At 43.5% G+C, this 14,655-nt stretch overlaps 10 protein-coding genes across 10 annotated transcripts; 3 read left to right on the forward strand and 7 right to left on the reverse strand.

The window, feature by feature from the left end:
- Nucleotides 1-165: 165 nt before the first annotated feature.
- Nucleotides 166-546, reverse strand: PGA2 (LALA0S04e01882g1_1; the record flags this gene model as incomplete). Its single annotated transcript, XM_022772625.1, has 1 exon — nucleotides 166-546. One exon carries the CDS (start codon nucleotides 544-546, stop codon nucleotides 166-168), a length of 381 nt encoding a protein of 126 aa, XP_022628071.1.
- A 189-nt stretch (nucleotides 547-735) lies between these two features.
- On the reverse strand, nucleotides 736-1,485 carry ALF1 (LALA0S04e01904g1_1; the record flags this gene model as incomplete). The annotated part of the gene is made up of 1 exon (XM_022772626.1): nucleotides 736-1,485. The coding sequence occupies one exon, from the start codon at nucleotides 1,483-1,485 to the stop codon at nucleotides 736-738; it is 750 nt and encodes a 249-aa protein (XP_022628072.1).
- A 162-nt stretch (nucleotides 1,486-1,647) lies between these two features.
- Nucleotides 1,648-2,090, forward strand: LSM7 (LALA0S04e01926g1_1; the record flags this gene model as incomplete). Its single annotated transcript, XM_022772627.1, has 2 exons — nucleotides 1,648-1,659; nucleotides 1,767-2,090. 2 exons carry the CDS (start codon nucleotides 1,648-1,650, stop codon nucleotides 2,088-2,090), a joined length of 336 nt encoding a protein of 111 aa, XP_022628073.1.
- Nucleotides 2,091-3,020: 930 nt separating this feature from the next.
- FUR1 (LALA0S04e01948g1_1) lies at nucleotides 3,021-3,671 on the forward strand (the record flags this gene model as incomplete). Its single annotated transcript, XM_022772628.1, has 1 exon — nucleotides 3,021-3,671. One exon carries the CDS (start codon nucleotides 3,021-3,023, stop codon nucleotides 3,669-3,671), a length of 651 nt encoding a protein of 216 aa, XP_022628074.1.
- Nucleotides 3,672-3,788: 117 nt separating this feature from the next.
- Nucleotides 3,789-4,940, reverse strand: ARP1 (LALA0S04e01970g1_1; the record flags this gene model as incomplete). Its single annotated transcript, XM_022772629.1, has 1 exon — nucleotides 3,789-4,940. The coding sequence occupies one exon, from the start codon at nucleotides 4,938-4,940 to the stop codon at nucleotides 3,789-3,791; it is 1,152 nt and encodes a 383-aa protein (XP_022628075.1).
- Nucleotides 4,941-5,108: 168 nt separating this feature from the next.
- LALA0_S04e01992g (LALA0S04e01992g1_1) lies at nucleotides 5,109-6,935 on the reverse strand (the record flags this gene model as incomplete). Its single annotated transcript, XM_022772630.1, has 1 exon — nucleotides 5,109-6,935. One exon carries the CDS (start codon nucleotides 6,933-6,935, stop codon nucleotides 5,109-5,111), a length of 1,827 nt encoding a protein of 608 aa, XP_022628076.1.
- Nucleotides 6,936-8,318: 1,383 nt separating this feature from the next.
- Nucleotides 8,319-10,556, reverse strand: LALA0_S04e02014g (LALA0S04e02014g1_1; the record flags this gene model as incomplete). The annotated part of the gene is made up of 1 exon (XM_022772631.1): nucleotides 8,319-10,556. The coding sequence occupies one exon, from the start codon at nucleotides 10,554-10,556 to the stop codon at nucleotides 8,319-8,321; it is 2,238 nt and encodes a 745-aa protein (XP_022628077.1).
- A 502-nt stretch (nucleotides 10,557-11,058) lies between these two features.
- On the reverse strand, nucleotides 11,059-12,243 carry LALA0_S04e02036g (LALA0S04e02036g1_1; the record flags this gene model as incomplete). The annotated part of the gene is made up of 1 exon (XM_022772633.1): nucleotides 11,059-12,243. The coding sequence occupies one exon, from the start codon at nucleotides 12,241-12,243 to the stop codon at nucleotides 11,059-11,061; it is 1,185 nt and encodes a 394-aa protein (XP_022628078.1).
- Nucleotides 12,244-12,591: 348 nt separating this feature from the next.
- ASI2 (LALA0S04e02058g1_1) lies at nucleotides 12,592-13,329 on the reverse strand (the record flags this gene model as incomplete). The annotated part of the gene is made up of 1 exon (XM_022772634.1): nucleotides 12,592-13,329. One exon carries the CDS (start codon nucleotides 13,327-13,329, stop codon nucleotides 12,592-12,594), a length of 738 nt encoding a protein of 245 aa, XP_022628079.1.
- Nucleotides 13,330-14,086: 757 nt separating this feature from the next.
- On the forward strand, nucleotides 14,087-14,632 carry PGA1 (LALA0S04e02080g1_1; the record flags this gene model as incomplete). Its single annotated transcript, XM_022772635.1, has 1 exon — nucleotides 14,087-14,632. One exon carries the CDS (start codon nucleotides 14,087-14,089, stop codon nucleotides 14,630-14,632), a length of 546 nt encoding a protein of 181 aa, XP_022628080.1.
- Between the last annotated feature and the right edge of the window lie 23 nt (nucleotides 14,633-14,655).

Consider the following 14,655-nt stretch of genomic DNA (forward strand, 5'->3'; position numbering starts at 1 on the left):
CGGTTTTGGTCTTGAAAATCGCAGCTTCAACTACCTCATCGCGAATGATCCACTGATTTTGACATTTGGTCAATTTTTCAAAAAACAAATGGAATTACGTAAGCCTATCAATATACATACGTTACACTCACGTGAGAGGATTTCGATATGTTGAATGTCCCAGGTTCAATCCTCGAGCAGGTCAGCAATATCCTGGTCATCATCCAGATTACCTTGGTATTTCTGTAGTTCCTCAATTCGTTCTTCCAATAGCTTTTCCTGCCTTTTCACTCTTTGACGGGTCTTGTTACCCCATCCGAAGGCGTTACTTTCGGCGGATTGGGCACTGTTGGGATCGTCAACGAGTTCTTCAACTCGTTTTTCATCCTTTGCGAGTTGACCTTCACGTACCTTCCTGTCCAGTTGTCTCTTGGCCAAGTGTCTTTGGGCAAGGTTTCTCAACAGAGCGTAGCCTCCGACGATGATGACGAGACGAATGATCCGTTGGGCATCCAGACTTGCAACAGAAGCGTAAAGGGTTTGGTAGGCGTTATCCAGAAGTTCCATTGCAATTATAGGAAAATAAGAGTGGGGAGAAGAGCAGAAACTAAGACGACTGACTCTTGATGATCGACTGGTTCTAAAACAGGTCTCGATGAGCCATATTTGTAATGGATTGAGGTGTATACAATATATAATCCATAGTCGTTATTTGAAATCCGGAGGTCACTTTGAACGTGGAGATAGATCTGTCCTTTATAGCTCATCGTCATCATCGGATTCTAGCCCAATATCCAGTGGTTGAAACTCTGCAGAGGTTTTTACAGTAGTGGGTTTGACAAATCCTCCATAGAAGGGTTTAACAGGCCCGAAAATTACTTCCCCGTTGAGTGTACCATCGTTTTTCCCACAGGGCTCGTCAAACTCTATACCACACCATAATCCTCCACTTTGAGGCAAACTTCCTACGTATCGTAACCAACCTCTTCTTTCTAAAGTGCTATTGTTACTGGAAACTTGACATCGCTCGTTCAAGGTGAGACCGCGCATCGATTCTTCCTGTCGTTGTTTTTCCTGATCCAGTTTGGCACGGTACTGCGGATCGTAACTGCCAAGCCCTTGGTCCTTTTTCCACTGCAGCACGGAGTTCTTTCTATTTTTGTAGTCTTCATCAGAAAGCGTGAAATGTTTTGATGACGAATTCGAATCGTTTTCGGATCTCGCGAAATCCTGCGCTAATTCGTGAGCCAAAGACCCAATATTCACATCTGTGATGTGAATCAACGTAGGAGCTTGTTTCAAAGCTTTTCCAAAGGGCCCAATCTTAATACCAGGAGCTGCAACAGTTTCGCTACTACCATCTCCAAACTCAAACCTTAGTTCCATATCCGACGGCAGTACCCCACTCAATTGACTCAATCTTTCGCATAGTTGGTTCCAACTGAGATCCAAATCAATCTCGCGGTCCGTGGAGCATAGCTCAGACTGGATCTGTATCGATGGCATTGCTTCTAGATTCTCATCTTCTTCGATCTTTATGGAGAGTGATGCTGTAATTAAAGTTGAAATTTAACACTATACATCTACTGAAAAATTCAATTCACCGAAGACTGATTTTACAGTTTCAAGACACGATAAACACAGTCAAAATCATCTTTGGTGGTCGAAATGAGTGACAGCGTAAGTTATAATTTAAAAGAGCTACATTTAGCATTTTTTAGCATTGAAATTGGTGCTCATTTGGACTTTATTGCAAGAATTATGCACTAACAATTTTAAAATGGCAGGTTAAACACCAATCTCAGAACAAACGTAAGTTTGAGGCCCCCAAACGCGAGCCGATTGTCAATTTGTCGAAATATGCGGATACGCAAATTCGGATAAAATTAATGGGAGGAAGATTTGTCGTTGGAACTCTCAAAGGGTTCGATCAGCTAATGAACTTGGTCTTGGACGAAACTGTTGAGCATTTAAGAGACCCTGAAGACGACACTAAGATTCTGGCAGGCCAAACAAGAGAGCTGGGACTCGTGGTTATTAGAGGTACAATGCTGGAGACGCTAAGTCCTCTTGACGGGTCTGAGATTATAACTGGGCCGTCTGTACAGTAACATGGATGCGATGAAAAGGCATGCGTCAGACGTCACAACCCTGTACTAGTTTTCTGTAAAATATAAGATTATCAATAACCGTGTGAGAATAAGGCCTGGAGGTTAAAAACTATCGACATAGGCAGTATGTACGTTTGGCACTTTCATTTAACACAATATTGCATAGTTGAAGGAGCCTTTCGATGTGAGATGTAATGAAAGAAGAAGAAAGGTAACAGTGTAAAATGTCAGAAGTAACCTTCTGATTGTGAGTCTCATGGTCCTGTCATCTTGGAGGCGAATGAGAAGAACCAAGAATTAACGCGAAATTCAAAGAACGAAGAACACAGAACAAAGGCATAATAATGAACGTGAAATTCATGGCAAAAAAAACAGGGAAAAGACAAGATACAATCGTAATATCGTACAACTGCTCGTCTAGTCCTCATCAATGGCCAGGACCGGTAAAAAATAGGGCTGCCGTAGAAAACGATATAAACCACAAAGCATAGGCCCCAGTAGTTTTCGACTTACTCTCAGGCCTCAATTCTTATTTCCAACAGTCCATCAATAGTCCAACACAACTCCATATCATATTGTGTTTCAATGGCTTTAATTCTGTTCGGTTATCGGAGATCGAAAAAAAAGCCGACGGAGATCAGCTCATTAGATTAGCTTGGGCTAGCTCATCACTTGAAAAATTCAAGGTATATAAAAGATGCAAAGAAGAGACTCGGAAGATACTATCTTTCAAGCTCGAAAACATTCTATTTCCTCCCAGATCTTGAACCCCATTGGCTACTATAAGTTGCAAAGATCAACCAATTTCCATCTTAGAAGATACTGAACTTCAAAGAGCTTTTTTGGTCTCGAAATTCAACATTGTTCAATTCTCTTCATCTCCGAAACCTACCTTTAGGGCCCCCAAGTCATCCATAAACCTTGTCAGACATGTCTTCTGAACCATTTCAAAACGTGATTCTGCTCCCACAAACAAACCAGCTCTTGGGCCTCTACACAATTATTAGAGATCAAAACACGCGCAGACCGGATTTCATCTTTTATGCAGACCGTATCATTCGTCTTCTCGTGGAAGAAGGCCTCAACCATCTTCCAGTAACACCGAAGATAGTGGAGACTTCTACAAATCAAAAATTTGACGGTGTGTCATTTTTAGGCAAAATTTGCGGAGTTTCCATTGTCAGAGCCGGTGAGTCGATGGAACAGGGTCTTAGGGAATGCTGCCGTTCTGTACGTATTGGCAAGATAGTGATTCAGAGAGATGAGGAAACCGCTTTGCCAAAACTTTTCTACGAAAAGTTGCCAGAGGATATTGCTGATAGATATGTGTTTCTGCTGGACCCTATGTTGGCCACTGGTGGGAGTGCTGCCATGGCCATCGAAGTTCTCATCAAAAGAGGTGTCAAGCCTGAAAGGATTTTCTTCCTCAACTTGATTTGCAGTCAGGAAGGTATTGATCTTTTCCATGCCAGATTCCCTGAAGTTAAGATTGTGACTGGCGCTATCGATTCCGGTCTTGACGAAAATAGATACCTGGTTCCAGGACTGGGAGATTTCGGTGACAGATATTATTGCATTTAGAGTGTGTTTGCCATCCAAGAAGCCCTGCTTCTGGTGGAAATCTCGTAGTCATGTAACGCTAAGAAGTAATAGACGGACCTTACCTATTGTTTTGCACCACCACTGAGTTTTTACCATTCACATGAACTGCGAATGCACGCATTGCGGATTTTCTTGCCATTCGGCTTTCGTGATCCAGATCTTTTCAAAAGTTGATAGACCCGCTAAAATGGACCCACCAATCCAGGTGCTGTGCTTTCTTTCTGGCGGGGCAAAAATCTTGATTTTATTGCTGGAGCCGCACTTGATGCGTAGTTCATTGAGCAGTCGATCTCCAAAACCGGGGAACAAAGTCGACCCTCCGCTGAGGACCACATTTGAATATAACGAAGATCGCAAATCTAAATCCACTTTCAAAATACTTTGATTGCACAGTTCTGCAACACCGTCACCTTCAGAGCCTATAAGCTGTGGTCGAAATAAAACTTCTGGAGCTCTGAATTTTTCGGCACCCATAGAAAGGATTTTACCGTCCGGTAACTTGAACTTGGTGTGCGCTTTTAGTCCATCAAGTCCCCCGTATTTGCTTTCCTCACTTGCTACATCTGTTGCCACATAACATGCTTTTTCCTTGACGATTCGTACAATCTCCTTTTCTGAACTAGAGAAGAGCGAAACACCAGTTGATTTTCTTAATAAGAGTTGTAAGAATTCAGTGACATCGCGTCCTGCTACGTCCATTCTTCTAACCGCAGTTGGCAAAGTAAAACCATCGTAGACCGGAACACTGTGACAAACTCCATCTCCACAATCAAGCACACATCCTGTAGTTCTTCCTCCCGCATAAAGTGCCAAGACTGCTTGGATAGACACATATACAGCTGGCATGTTGAACAAATCGAATAGAAGTTCACACATTTTTTCCCGGTTTCTAGACGGGTTGAGAGGAGCCTCCGTAACTAAAATTGGATGGTCCTTGGTATTTTTCAGCTTCAAAGCATCTTGCAGCACATACGTCCATAGATCTTCCAAACTATTCCAATCTTGCACGATACCGTGTTCCAAGGGATATCGCAGTCTTAGCAGTCCCCTCTCCCTTTGAGCTGCGTTACCTACCAATTGAGAATCGCTTGACAACCCACCTGCCATAACTTTGCTATATTTTGGAGTTCCCACTAATGAGTATTCTATGCATTGAGGTCGTTCTTCACCGCTAAACCCAGCTTTAATGATACCCGAGCCATTGTCTAGTACTATTGGTTGATTGTATAGCGCATTGGAGTCGCTCATGTATCAATATCGCGACAGCTCAACGTCTGCTGTAGCCTTGGCTTTTGTTTTCGAGATAGATCGATGATCCATCAGTTCCATCAATAGATATATGTATGTATTGGCCATAACTATCTACAAATTTACTGACCGATGAAATGAAAATCTCAAGACAACACCTCAGTGAGACTAGAAACCTTCATGACCATTGAATCCGATGAATCCTGTCATCAAAAAAATCTTGTAGTAATTCTTTTTCGCAATAGAGTTCGTGTGATTCCATGCTGAAGTTAGCCTTCCGTCAATACATGAACCACTCATGTAAAAATTGTCAGCGCCTGAGCCATCAAACATGTGAGCAAATGCGTCTTGTAAGATGACAAGCTTGAGGTCTTCTGCGGAGCCATATTCATTGTCGATGTAGTCTCGAATGGCTGAGTCACTTTCGACCAAATCGTTGATTTTCATTAGCGCCTGATCGAACGGGATCAAGATGTTGGGAATTTGGATATACTTGTCGAGGAAAAAAAGTGCGTTGGGCACGGCGTCATCCCCCAAGTGCACCACAGAAGACCCCACCCAACTAGAGCATTTAGATCGACATTCTCTCAGAATATTCTGCATTTCTCGATACAGGGCGGGACACGACTTTATGCGATTCAGACCTTGGCCAGTAGAGGCTAGTCTGTAATCGTGTGGGCTGTATAGATCCTGGTCTGCGATATACCATAGATGTATCATTTCTCGTTGTATGGAAGACCATAATGTCAGCGATTGCTGTACGTATTGCATTTGACGGTCGTGATCATGCGTCAAACGGGACCCATTTCTGCCATATTGAATACCTATCGAATACTGAGAAGCGATAGCCGGATCTTTGAAGGCTTCCAGCCTTTCAAGCATTCTCATCACGGGGCGACGGTTCATATTGACGTATGCGTTGTAATCTCCGATCGAATAAAGGACCTGGCGAAGGTCATCTTTGCTGAAATGCTTGCTGCTGTATTTTGCTACAAGTTTCTCAATAGCAGTCTCTTTTTGCTTGATGAGCCTGTTGATCTCAGGTCGAGACCTCCCGACGGGGGAAACTTGAGAAGTGGCATACAATATAAGTTTGTCCTCAAAAATCTTTAGTGCCTGCCCTTGATCGTCCGATTTCGAGCTGAGGTAGTCGTGCACCGTTTTGATAGGCTTGAAGAGGTGAAATTCCATATGATCCTCGATTTGTGGTAATCTCGAGTCCATGATCATGTAACACAATTTACCATAAGTGTCCCTCATTTTTTCAGGATTCATAATCTTGTAGCGCCTTCCGATCTCAAAGACGTCCTGAAACCATGAGGAGAAATCATTGAAGTTTTTCATTTCTAGTAGTTTTTTACCAACCTTCAAGTTTGAAGCAACGACAAGACCGCACAACACTGAACACATTTCTTTGAGTTGTTCAACAATTCGCTTGGCTTTGGATTTATAAGAAATGATATCCACACGGTCTGTGTATTCTGAAACCTGGAGTGCGGCTTCTAGAAGTCGCAATAGGTGTCTTTCCTCAGGTGTAAGTCGCATAGGAATAAATTTTGAATGTTTTGCCAGCATGGACAACATCTTTTGGTCGATAGAATTTGGGGATTCTGTGACCGGTTGCGGAGCTTGTGTGTCTGTTTGAAGACTGGTAGAATGATTATTGGATTCCTGCAGCTCTTGCTGCTCCTTTTCAGCGGATGGAAAAGATGTTTCTTCAGGTTTAATTCTCACAGTCTCATGCTTCTTTCTGCGGCCAGTACGGTGTATCATCTCGAAGCACACAACACAAAAGTGCTCTTCACAATCCCTGCACAAAATTTCTGTTTTCATGTCTTTACAATCGACACAGTATTCCTTATTCTGGGCTTCATCCTCGATTGATTCATCATCATCAGAAATTTCATTTTTAGTGTCCAAAACCTTGCTGTCGTCATCGCTATCTTCAATATGTTCAGAATCCAGGATCTGTTTCAACGTCTTTTTGGGCGCCATGCTCCCAGCTTTTGAATTCCTTTCGCTGTCTTGTTCGAAATCGTGCGTCAAAGAGTTCTCGAAGATCTCTGGAAAGTTTACCTATATATAGTTATTGTTTTGAAAGTAGAGTAAAAGCGGATAACGGTCACCAAAGGTTTAAGTCACCAAACCTGCCAGCTCTGATCTAGTTTCCAGCTCTTGTTTCCTCTTCAGCGCTTTGAATCTTTCTGCCAAGGTAAATTTCCACGTGTCGTGAGAAGTGATATAATTGTAAAGATCTCGAGGCGACTGGACTTGCTGAGAAACCTACAAAAGAGAATGGTCTGGAAATTTGTGCATTTGCAAAGGTCTGAGAACTGTCGTACATGCATGTGCATTCTTGGTGTCTCGCTTGCTTCTCAACTCAAGAATTACAAATAGGAGAAATTGAAATACGTTGAAGTTTAAAATCGTCTCGAAATCACCATTCAATCGAGAAGAATCAGCAAAGCTTGGGAAAATTAAAGTGTTCATTTGAACCACGCTTGAACTTTCTTGAAGGTCGACGTCAGTAAAGTAGAGTTAAATGGTCACTATTGACGAATATCTAAATTACTACCAAATGGCTAATGTAACGGCTCACAGCGATACCTTCAAGGGTCTTGATGTGGAGCTATCTTTTAGACCCAAGGCTTGTCGATAACGCCTCAAAAATTTCACCAGATACCTCTCACTGATGGTGTCAATTTTAGGGCTTTCTAATGATAACAAAAACCCAGGCTTCGTGCTATCAAATTCACATAGAACTATAATAAGAACCACAGTCAGTCTTATAGTAATAGCCTTCTTGTCGATTGAAAGTTTCAATTGGCTGAGTCAAAGAAGTATGTCGATTTTTCCCAGCTCTAAGATGCTTTCCAGATCCACATTTTTTCACTAACCATATTACTTAGGATCAGACTATACTATTATCTTCAATCTTTTCAGATATATCAAGGGCAACAGTCTTCGACAGCAAAATGGAAATATAAATGAACTACAGGCCCCGATTTTTGGCGCCCTGGAGTTTTCTCCTGAAGACGCCAACCCACTGCATGTTACACGCACTATACTTTTTGGCACGATTTCTGTATTATTGATGCTATTTCTGATTCTTTGACAGGACAGCTGAGACTTTTTTCAACAAACCGGTTGAGAAATCCGCGATTTGCTACTCAATCACCCAGTGGTTGTATATCTTGAGCCGTTTTTATAACATGAATTGTGTTTTATCTAATGAAATGAGACTGAATTCGCGTCAGGAAGTTCCGGACTTTTAATGCCTGAACCTTTGTAGCAGAACGCAACGGAGTAACTTAACCGTATAAATATGCATTCGTTGAGGTTGTTTCGCTTGTGCAACCCCTTCTTTTTGATCATGTTTTAACATCTTGCATTGGTCTTCAATAGTCCCGTAGGACCAACGACGTACGGCTTTACGAAATGATTCTTGCATTTATTCAAGATAATGCCGTTCTCAATTCTCAACGATTTGACCTTCGAAGCCTTGGGTTTGCCTTTGATGCCTTGATCAAATATAAATCCAGAGACGGGTGCATTATTCGTCTCGTAAGCCGGAGGAGGAATAGCACGTATTATAATTTTGCCCATCCATTCTTCGTCAATGGGAAGGGGTTTGATACATCTCAGTGAATCCCTAATATACCTTCTCCTCGACATTTCTTTTCTAGGCGGGTGCCATTTGACCCCTTCGCTGCCATAGGGCGTGCTACTCAGATTACTTGTCACCGAAGACGCACGTCGGCGGAAAGCGTCGCCTCGATCCACAACATACAAATAATCGTCTTCGCTGTCATGGAAAATCCCTTCTTCTTGGTAGATTGAGGATGTTGTTGTGGCCGGGTTGCGATGCAAGCTATCAATATCGTCGTCATCTTCATCTATCTCGTCGTCTCGGTCGTCACCTGTAAACGACGGTATAACATCACCATCTTCGTCCTCATCTTCTTCCTCAATCGCTACGTCCTCTTCATTATGTTCGCGTATGATCTGATGAAGTTCGGCGAGATCTTTCTGCAAACCGACGTTATTTTTGAACCCATGCTGCGTTTGCAGCTCTCCAGTGGCAACCGATGCTATGCTTCCAGGGGAACCAGGCGTGGCAACAGTACCATCTTTGTCTACAGGTGCGGATGCGCTTATGAAACCAAAGTAGTCCTCGCCTTCTGTGTGGTTATCCATCGGTCCCATCGACTGAGAACGCTGATCTAAGCGGGGACGAGCAGGACCAGCCGCTTTTAATGGAGAATTTGAAGCAGAGCTAGCAGCGGGTGGTACAGGATCTTCTTCTTCGTCTTCTACCACCCTGTTTAGTCCGGTAGAACTGACAGTGCGAAAATAGGCACTTCTATAAGAAGGCGAAGATGCTTTTTTATCCGAGTTGAAGAAATTCTTTAATTTTGATTTGATCGAGTCGTTACTACCTCTTCTACTCCCCGGCGAATAATGGGAAGATGATAAGTAAGGGTCTTCGCCATGACTCGAGTGCGAACTTGATGAAAGAGTCCTTGCGGACTTCTTTTGCGGAGAATGTGGTTCCAAAAATCCGCTTCGCGAAGAGCCAGAGCCATTGGAAGAGACTGATCCCTTTTTTTTATCTGAAGTGATCCTGCGTAAACCATCAACTCCGTTGATAATGCCGTCCTGTCTTTTCCGTCTTCTGCGTCTGCGCCTGCGTGGAACAGTTCTGTAGCTGGGAAGTTCTCTAAAATCTAGGTCAAGAGCAAGCCCAATTCCAATGCTCAGATGCATTGCCCACATAATCATGTCGTCTACGTGAGAGAAGCTAAGCAAAAATTGATCGGTCTCACACCGTAAACGCAAAACAAACGTCTTTCTATTGTAGTCCGTGGGAATTCCAAATTTTGCAAACTGCAACGAATAAGTTTTGAATAGTCTATTATTGGACAAAAACCTGACTTTATCCTTTTTAATCTTGTTTGCCAGAGATTCTTGGTCGGCTTTGTTGAATTGATAAGTGCTTTTTGAACCCAGAGAATTGAGTATCGAGTGATGGCTATCGTATTCCAGAACAGGGTCTATTGACTCGCCTGCAAAGCTAGATTTACCGTTCGAGTAATTTCTGATGGTCTTGGTTAGGGAGGGATCAATGTGATAGAAATTGACCTGCGTTGAGTTTATCTCCATCACAAAATTTTTCCATCCTCTAGACGGTGAAATGTTGTAAGGGTCCAACCATTCCATTTTCATTGAAACTAAGGTAATTTCCTCTACTGATGGAGAATACGGTGGGAGAAGCCCTGGATCCTGCACGTCATACACCGGGAAAGCCACACGTCTGTTTGGGTTTACAGAGTTGTAGCTGGGTACTTTACTCGGCAGAGGATTGACCCATGCAAGAAAATCGTCTTCAGATGCTTCTACCCTTTTGGTAGGCTCCTTTTCCCGTAATTTTGCATTTCCGGCTGTACTTTGCGACTGTTTGACACTCTTTCCTCGATGGCTCCCATCCGAAGCCTCCATACTGTTTGATAGATTGTCTGACGAAGACAGAGACCCGCTGGAGCACGAAGACTTGGTCTTATCCAAACTATTCTGTTTCGTGTATCCTAGTCTTTTAGACTGTACCACTGAACTCATATTTGTTTTGTTAGTTCAGCCCCAATTTGACACACTGTTGTTTCTATCCAGGAGCAAGGGTATAAAAGGGCTTTCAATCCTCAGCCAGCAACTTCAAACTACTGGCAATAGAGCCGTTACAGCACAGTTTTGCTCGAGAGACCGTTTGAAGGTTTAAGGTTGAAGTTAGGTAACGTAATTTAAAGAGTATTCAGGACAGTAACAAAATACGAGTACATTCAAGCCATTGACGACGAAATGTAGACACACTATTTAAACGTCAACGATAGCCTTTACAGCGTCATTTGATATCATAAAATTTGGTCTTGTTCTTCAGTATTTTTTTTGTAGGTCATTTCACTAGGGTTTCGTTATTAGAGGAAGAAAAGACAGTTTTTGTCTAGCTCCTTACCCCCACCCATTTCAGGATCCCAGCTTTCAAATGGTGCTGATGAAAGGTTCATTTCAGCGTTGAAATTTGTTGTCTCTCGTCGTATATGTTTTAACAGTTCATTTTAACACTTCAGAACGAATCTTGGGCGATTCCGAGATCAGCCTGGTTTTGGAATAATGTGTTCTTGAGAAGACTGGGATCTAAAGGACCCTTCTTTACCATGCTAGTAATAAGCTCGTAAGCAATCTGAGATGCAGCCAAGGCGGTGATATCTGCGTGGTCAAATGCCGGAGAAACTTCAACAATGTCAGCACCAACCAAATGCAGGTCTTCGAGTCTACGCAACATGTGGATCAACTCACGGGTCAGTAAACCGCCTGCTTCAGGCGTCCCGGTTCCTGGAGCGGTGCTAGGGTCCAGAACGTCGATGTCTACGCTGATGTACACAGGTTTGTCCTTGGGCACCAAGGCAAGGATTTTGTCAGCCATGCCATCAGCACCGAGATTTAGACAGTCGTCAGACTCAATACGGTGGAAGCCGCTCCCGGCGTCTTCCTCGTAATCGTCCCAGCCTTTCCCACTGAGCCGGGTTCTCAAACCAGCGTGAACATTAGTATTTTCCGCCAAAAGCCCCTCCTGATGGGCCAACCACAGCATGGAGCCGTGTGTGAACGCAGATTCGTCACTGTGCCAATATGAAGGATATTTGCTGGGGGCCCAAGTGTCGAGATGTGAGTCGAAATGGATCACAGACACGGGACCGTATATTTTGTGCAATTGTCTTAGCGCCGGCAAAATGATGCTGTGGTCACCACCAAGCGTCACGAGTCGTGGCGGCATCTCATCTTGCTGCAGTGTGCTGTTCCTTGTCAGTAAATTTTCGTAAGCAGCGGTCATCATCTGTAATGCCAGTTTGTTATCCATTGGTGTCACTGGCACATCTCCACAGTCTAAGACCTTTGCCCAACTCTGATATGGGTTAATTCCGGTCCTGAAATTGAACCCTCTAAGCGACGTTTGTCGCTGCGATGCCCTTCTGATCGCCTGAGGTCCGAAACGGGCTCCTGGACGGAATGTCACTGCGGTGTCAAACGGCACACCGATAACACCAACATCAAAATCGAGGCTTCTATTTAACAGACATTTTTGGTGCTCCAAGTGTGCAAATGTCTGAATTCCGGAAAACGGCCAGTCTTGGCCCCAAACCTCTTGCAAATCTTCATTTTCAAATGAGTCAAATTGGCCATCGCGATAGCTGTGAGCCAAACCTGTTCCTGATGCAACTAAGTAGTGGGCCAAAAGGCTGAATTTCATAGTTCTCTTGATGTTCAAGATAGATACAATACCCAATTCTGGTCAATGATGAACTATCTAGATTCCAAGGGCTTCACTCCATTCATGGCAAGCGGCCTGCGATGCCCATTGATATATCTGACAAAATCTCGCTTGCAACTTCCGGGAAACTAAAGCCTGTTTAATATCATTTCCCACGAAAACCGATAACGAAACAGTGCAGGAGTTGGCGAGATAACCATTCTGAAAGGACATTAACCGATCAGCCCAATCGACTAACCATTTTGATCGGTTAGCAGAGGGAAGAAGAGAATAGAAAAGTAGGCAATGGCGAAAGATGGTCAGTCTAAACAAGGCCAGAAACGTATTTCAAAATACTCCAACGGTAGTTCGGTACAAATGACCCATAATTCTTGCTATGTCTTTGTAGCGTCGGAAACTTGTCATCAAGAAACACAGTGCGAAGAAAAAAGTAGCGAAACACACGTAGACGCTCGTTCCGATGCCGTAAGCCATGTAGATAGTAACGGCTGCAGTCTTGATGAGGGAAACGTAGGCTTTCAGAACCCAAGCTCCTACAACAGCTTTGGAAGAGGCCCAAACGAAGACTGGCGCCGAGTAGTATACGATGATGTTGTGGAATTTGCCCAGCAGACCGAAACCGGCCTTGAAAAACACCACAGATGTGCCGTCGTCGCTTAAGATGCGGGAGTAATGGCAGTAGCTCGCAATATCCGCGACGAAATCGCTGTTTGAAAAGGTGACCTCCGTAAGCAGGATCTTCAATACGTTGTAAACCGAAAATGGGAACAGAAACACCATCAAAAGGTGGTCCAGTAGCAGTAGGTTGCGTAGGAAAAGCCGCAAATACTGTCGTCTTCGGACCCCTGGCGGCCAGCGCACAACATTGGGCTCTTCCCGTCCAAGTCTGCCCAAAACGCCCCGGACACGTCCGTTTTGGCCAGCAGCCACATTTTCCTGGCCCTCAGGAACCCGAACGTCACTCTGATTGTCTTGCGTACCCGCAATTGCGTCATCTAGAACATCCTGTCCGGTCCTTGAGCTATATGGCGCTTCAGGGCCTGTAAATCTACTAGTATTTGACATTTCGATATATACTTTTGATGTGTGATGGCCCTCTAGAACTCCCAGATGTGCTAAACAGGTCCATCAACGAGTTGGAACGCTTGAGAGACCGTTTGAAGCGGTGCATTTTCTTTCAACTTTGGCTTCTTCTTATAATTATAGGAACACCTAACATGATTGATTAACTAGAATTGTCAGATGACCAGGATATCGGCTACAGAACTGGTTAAACACTGAGAATTATGGCTCGAGTTATGATACTTAAGTGAGTCCGGGTACTTGAAGCTGTCAGGCCTAGGTTTTGTGTATATATTCAGGCTTAAGTTTGTGAAATTGAGCTGTCTCAAGTAGTATTTTAGTTGCACGACGTTTAATACCTCGTGGACCGCCTTTCTCAGTAAAGACAATGTTGTTAATATGAGGCTGGAGAGGATAGCTTGGTTACCTACATCAAAGACATGACATGAACCCAATTGGCAATTGTTTCTTGTGCAGTTAGTTTTCGGTCAAGATCACAGAAAACAGCACAAAGTGCTTCAAACTTCTCAGGAAAATAGTCTTTTTGTATACCCAAGTACCTAGAAATTTTGCCCAAGAGCCAATACTGACCTGCCAACACTAACGCACATCGTCTTCTATTTCAGTTACGGTTGGCCCAGAGTTCAATCTCCACAATTAAAATATATATATATTGTGGTATGCTCATCTCATCTCATCCCATCTCATCGTTCTCAAGATTAGGCTTTAGTAGTGACTCCAAGTAGAAAACGAAGAAAATATGACTAGGAGACGAATGGTATCCACTTTCATACTAGAACTCTTGACTATTGCCAGCCTGATTCTTGCCAACACTGAGACATTGTTTTTCAAAGTACCTTCCACCTTTAGATCTGAAAGTTCAGAGTATGACACGGCCAGCCCACACTTATCGCTCGTCAATACGAACCGTGGAACTAAGGAATTCGATATACCAATTGGATCTACATTTGGATTGGAGCTACACGGTTTAGAGCCAGGCGATACTTACCAGGCCAAGTTCTGTTGGACGGCTGCAGATCCAGTCGATGTACGAGTAATAGGTTGGGCTCTACAAAGAAAAAAAGGCTCACCCAGCAGTAAGGATTTGATAAATGTTGTCAATGTTGAGCTAGTGCCCTTTTCCTACCCAGCCATCAAAACATCGACGGTTCCGGTAATTGTGTCCGTTGCAGCCGTCCGCTTAGGGCTACCGGTGGATCTCTATTCTACATTGTTGTACATAACACTGGTTTTCGCCGCCACCTATGGCGTATATCGCCATTTTTTGCGTTCAATAGTATGGTGAAGTCGAAGTGAAGATTAAGTACA

This window comes from Lachancea lanzarotensis, scaffold LALA0S04 (genome assembly GCF_000938715.1).
Source record: "Lachancea lanzarotensis genome assembly LALA0, scaffold LALA0S04, whole genome shotgun sequence".
NCBI classification, from domain to species: domain Eukaryota; kingdom Fungi; phylum Ascomycota; class Saccharomycetes; order Saccharomycetales; family Saccharomycetaceae; genus Lachancea; species Lachancea lanzarotensis.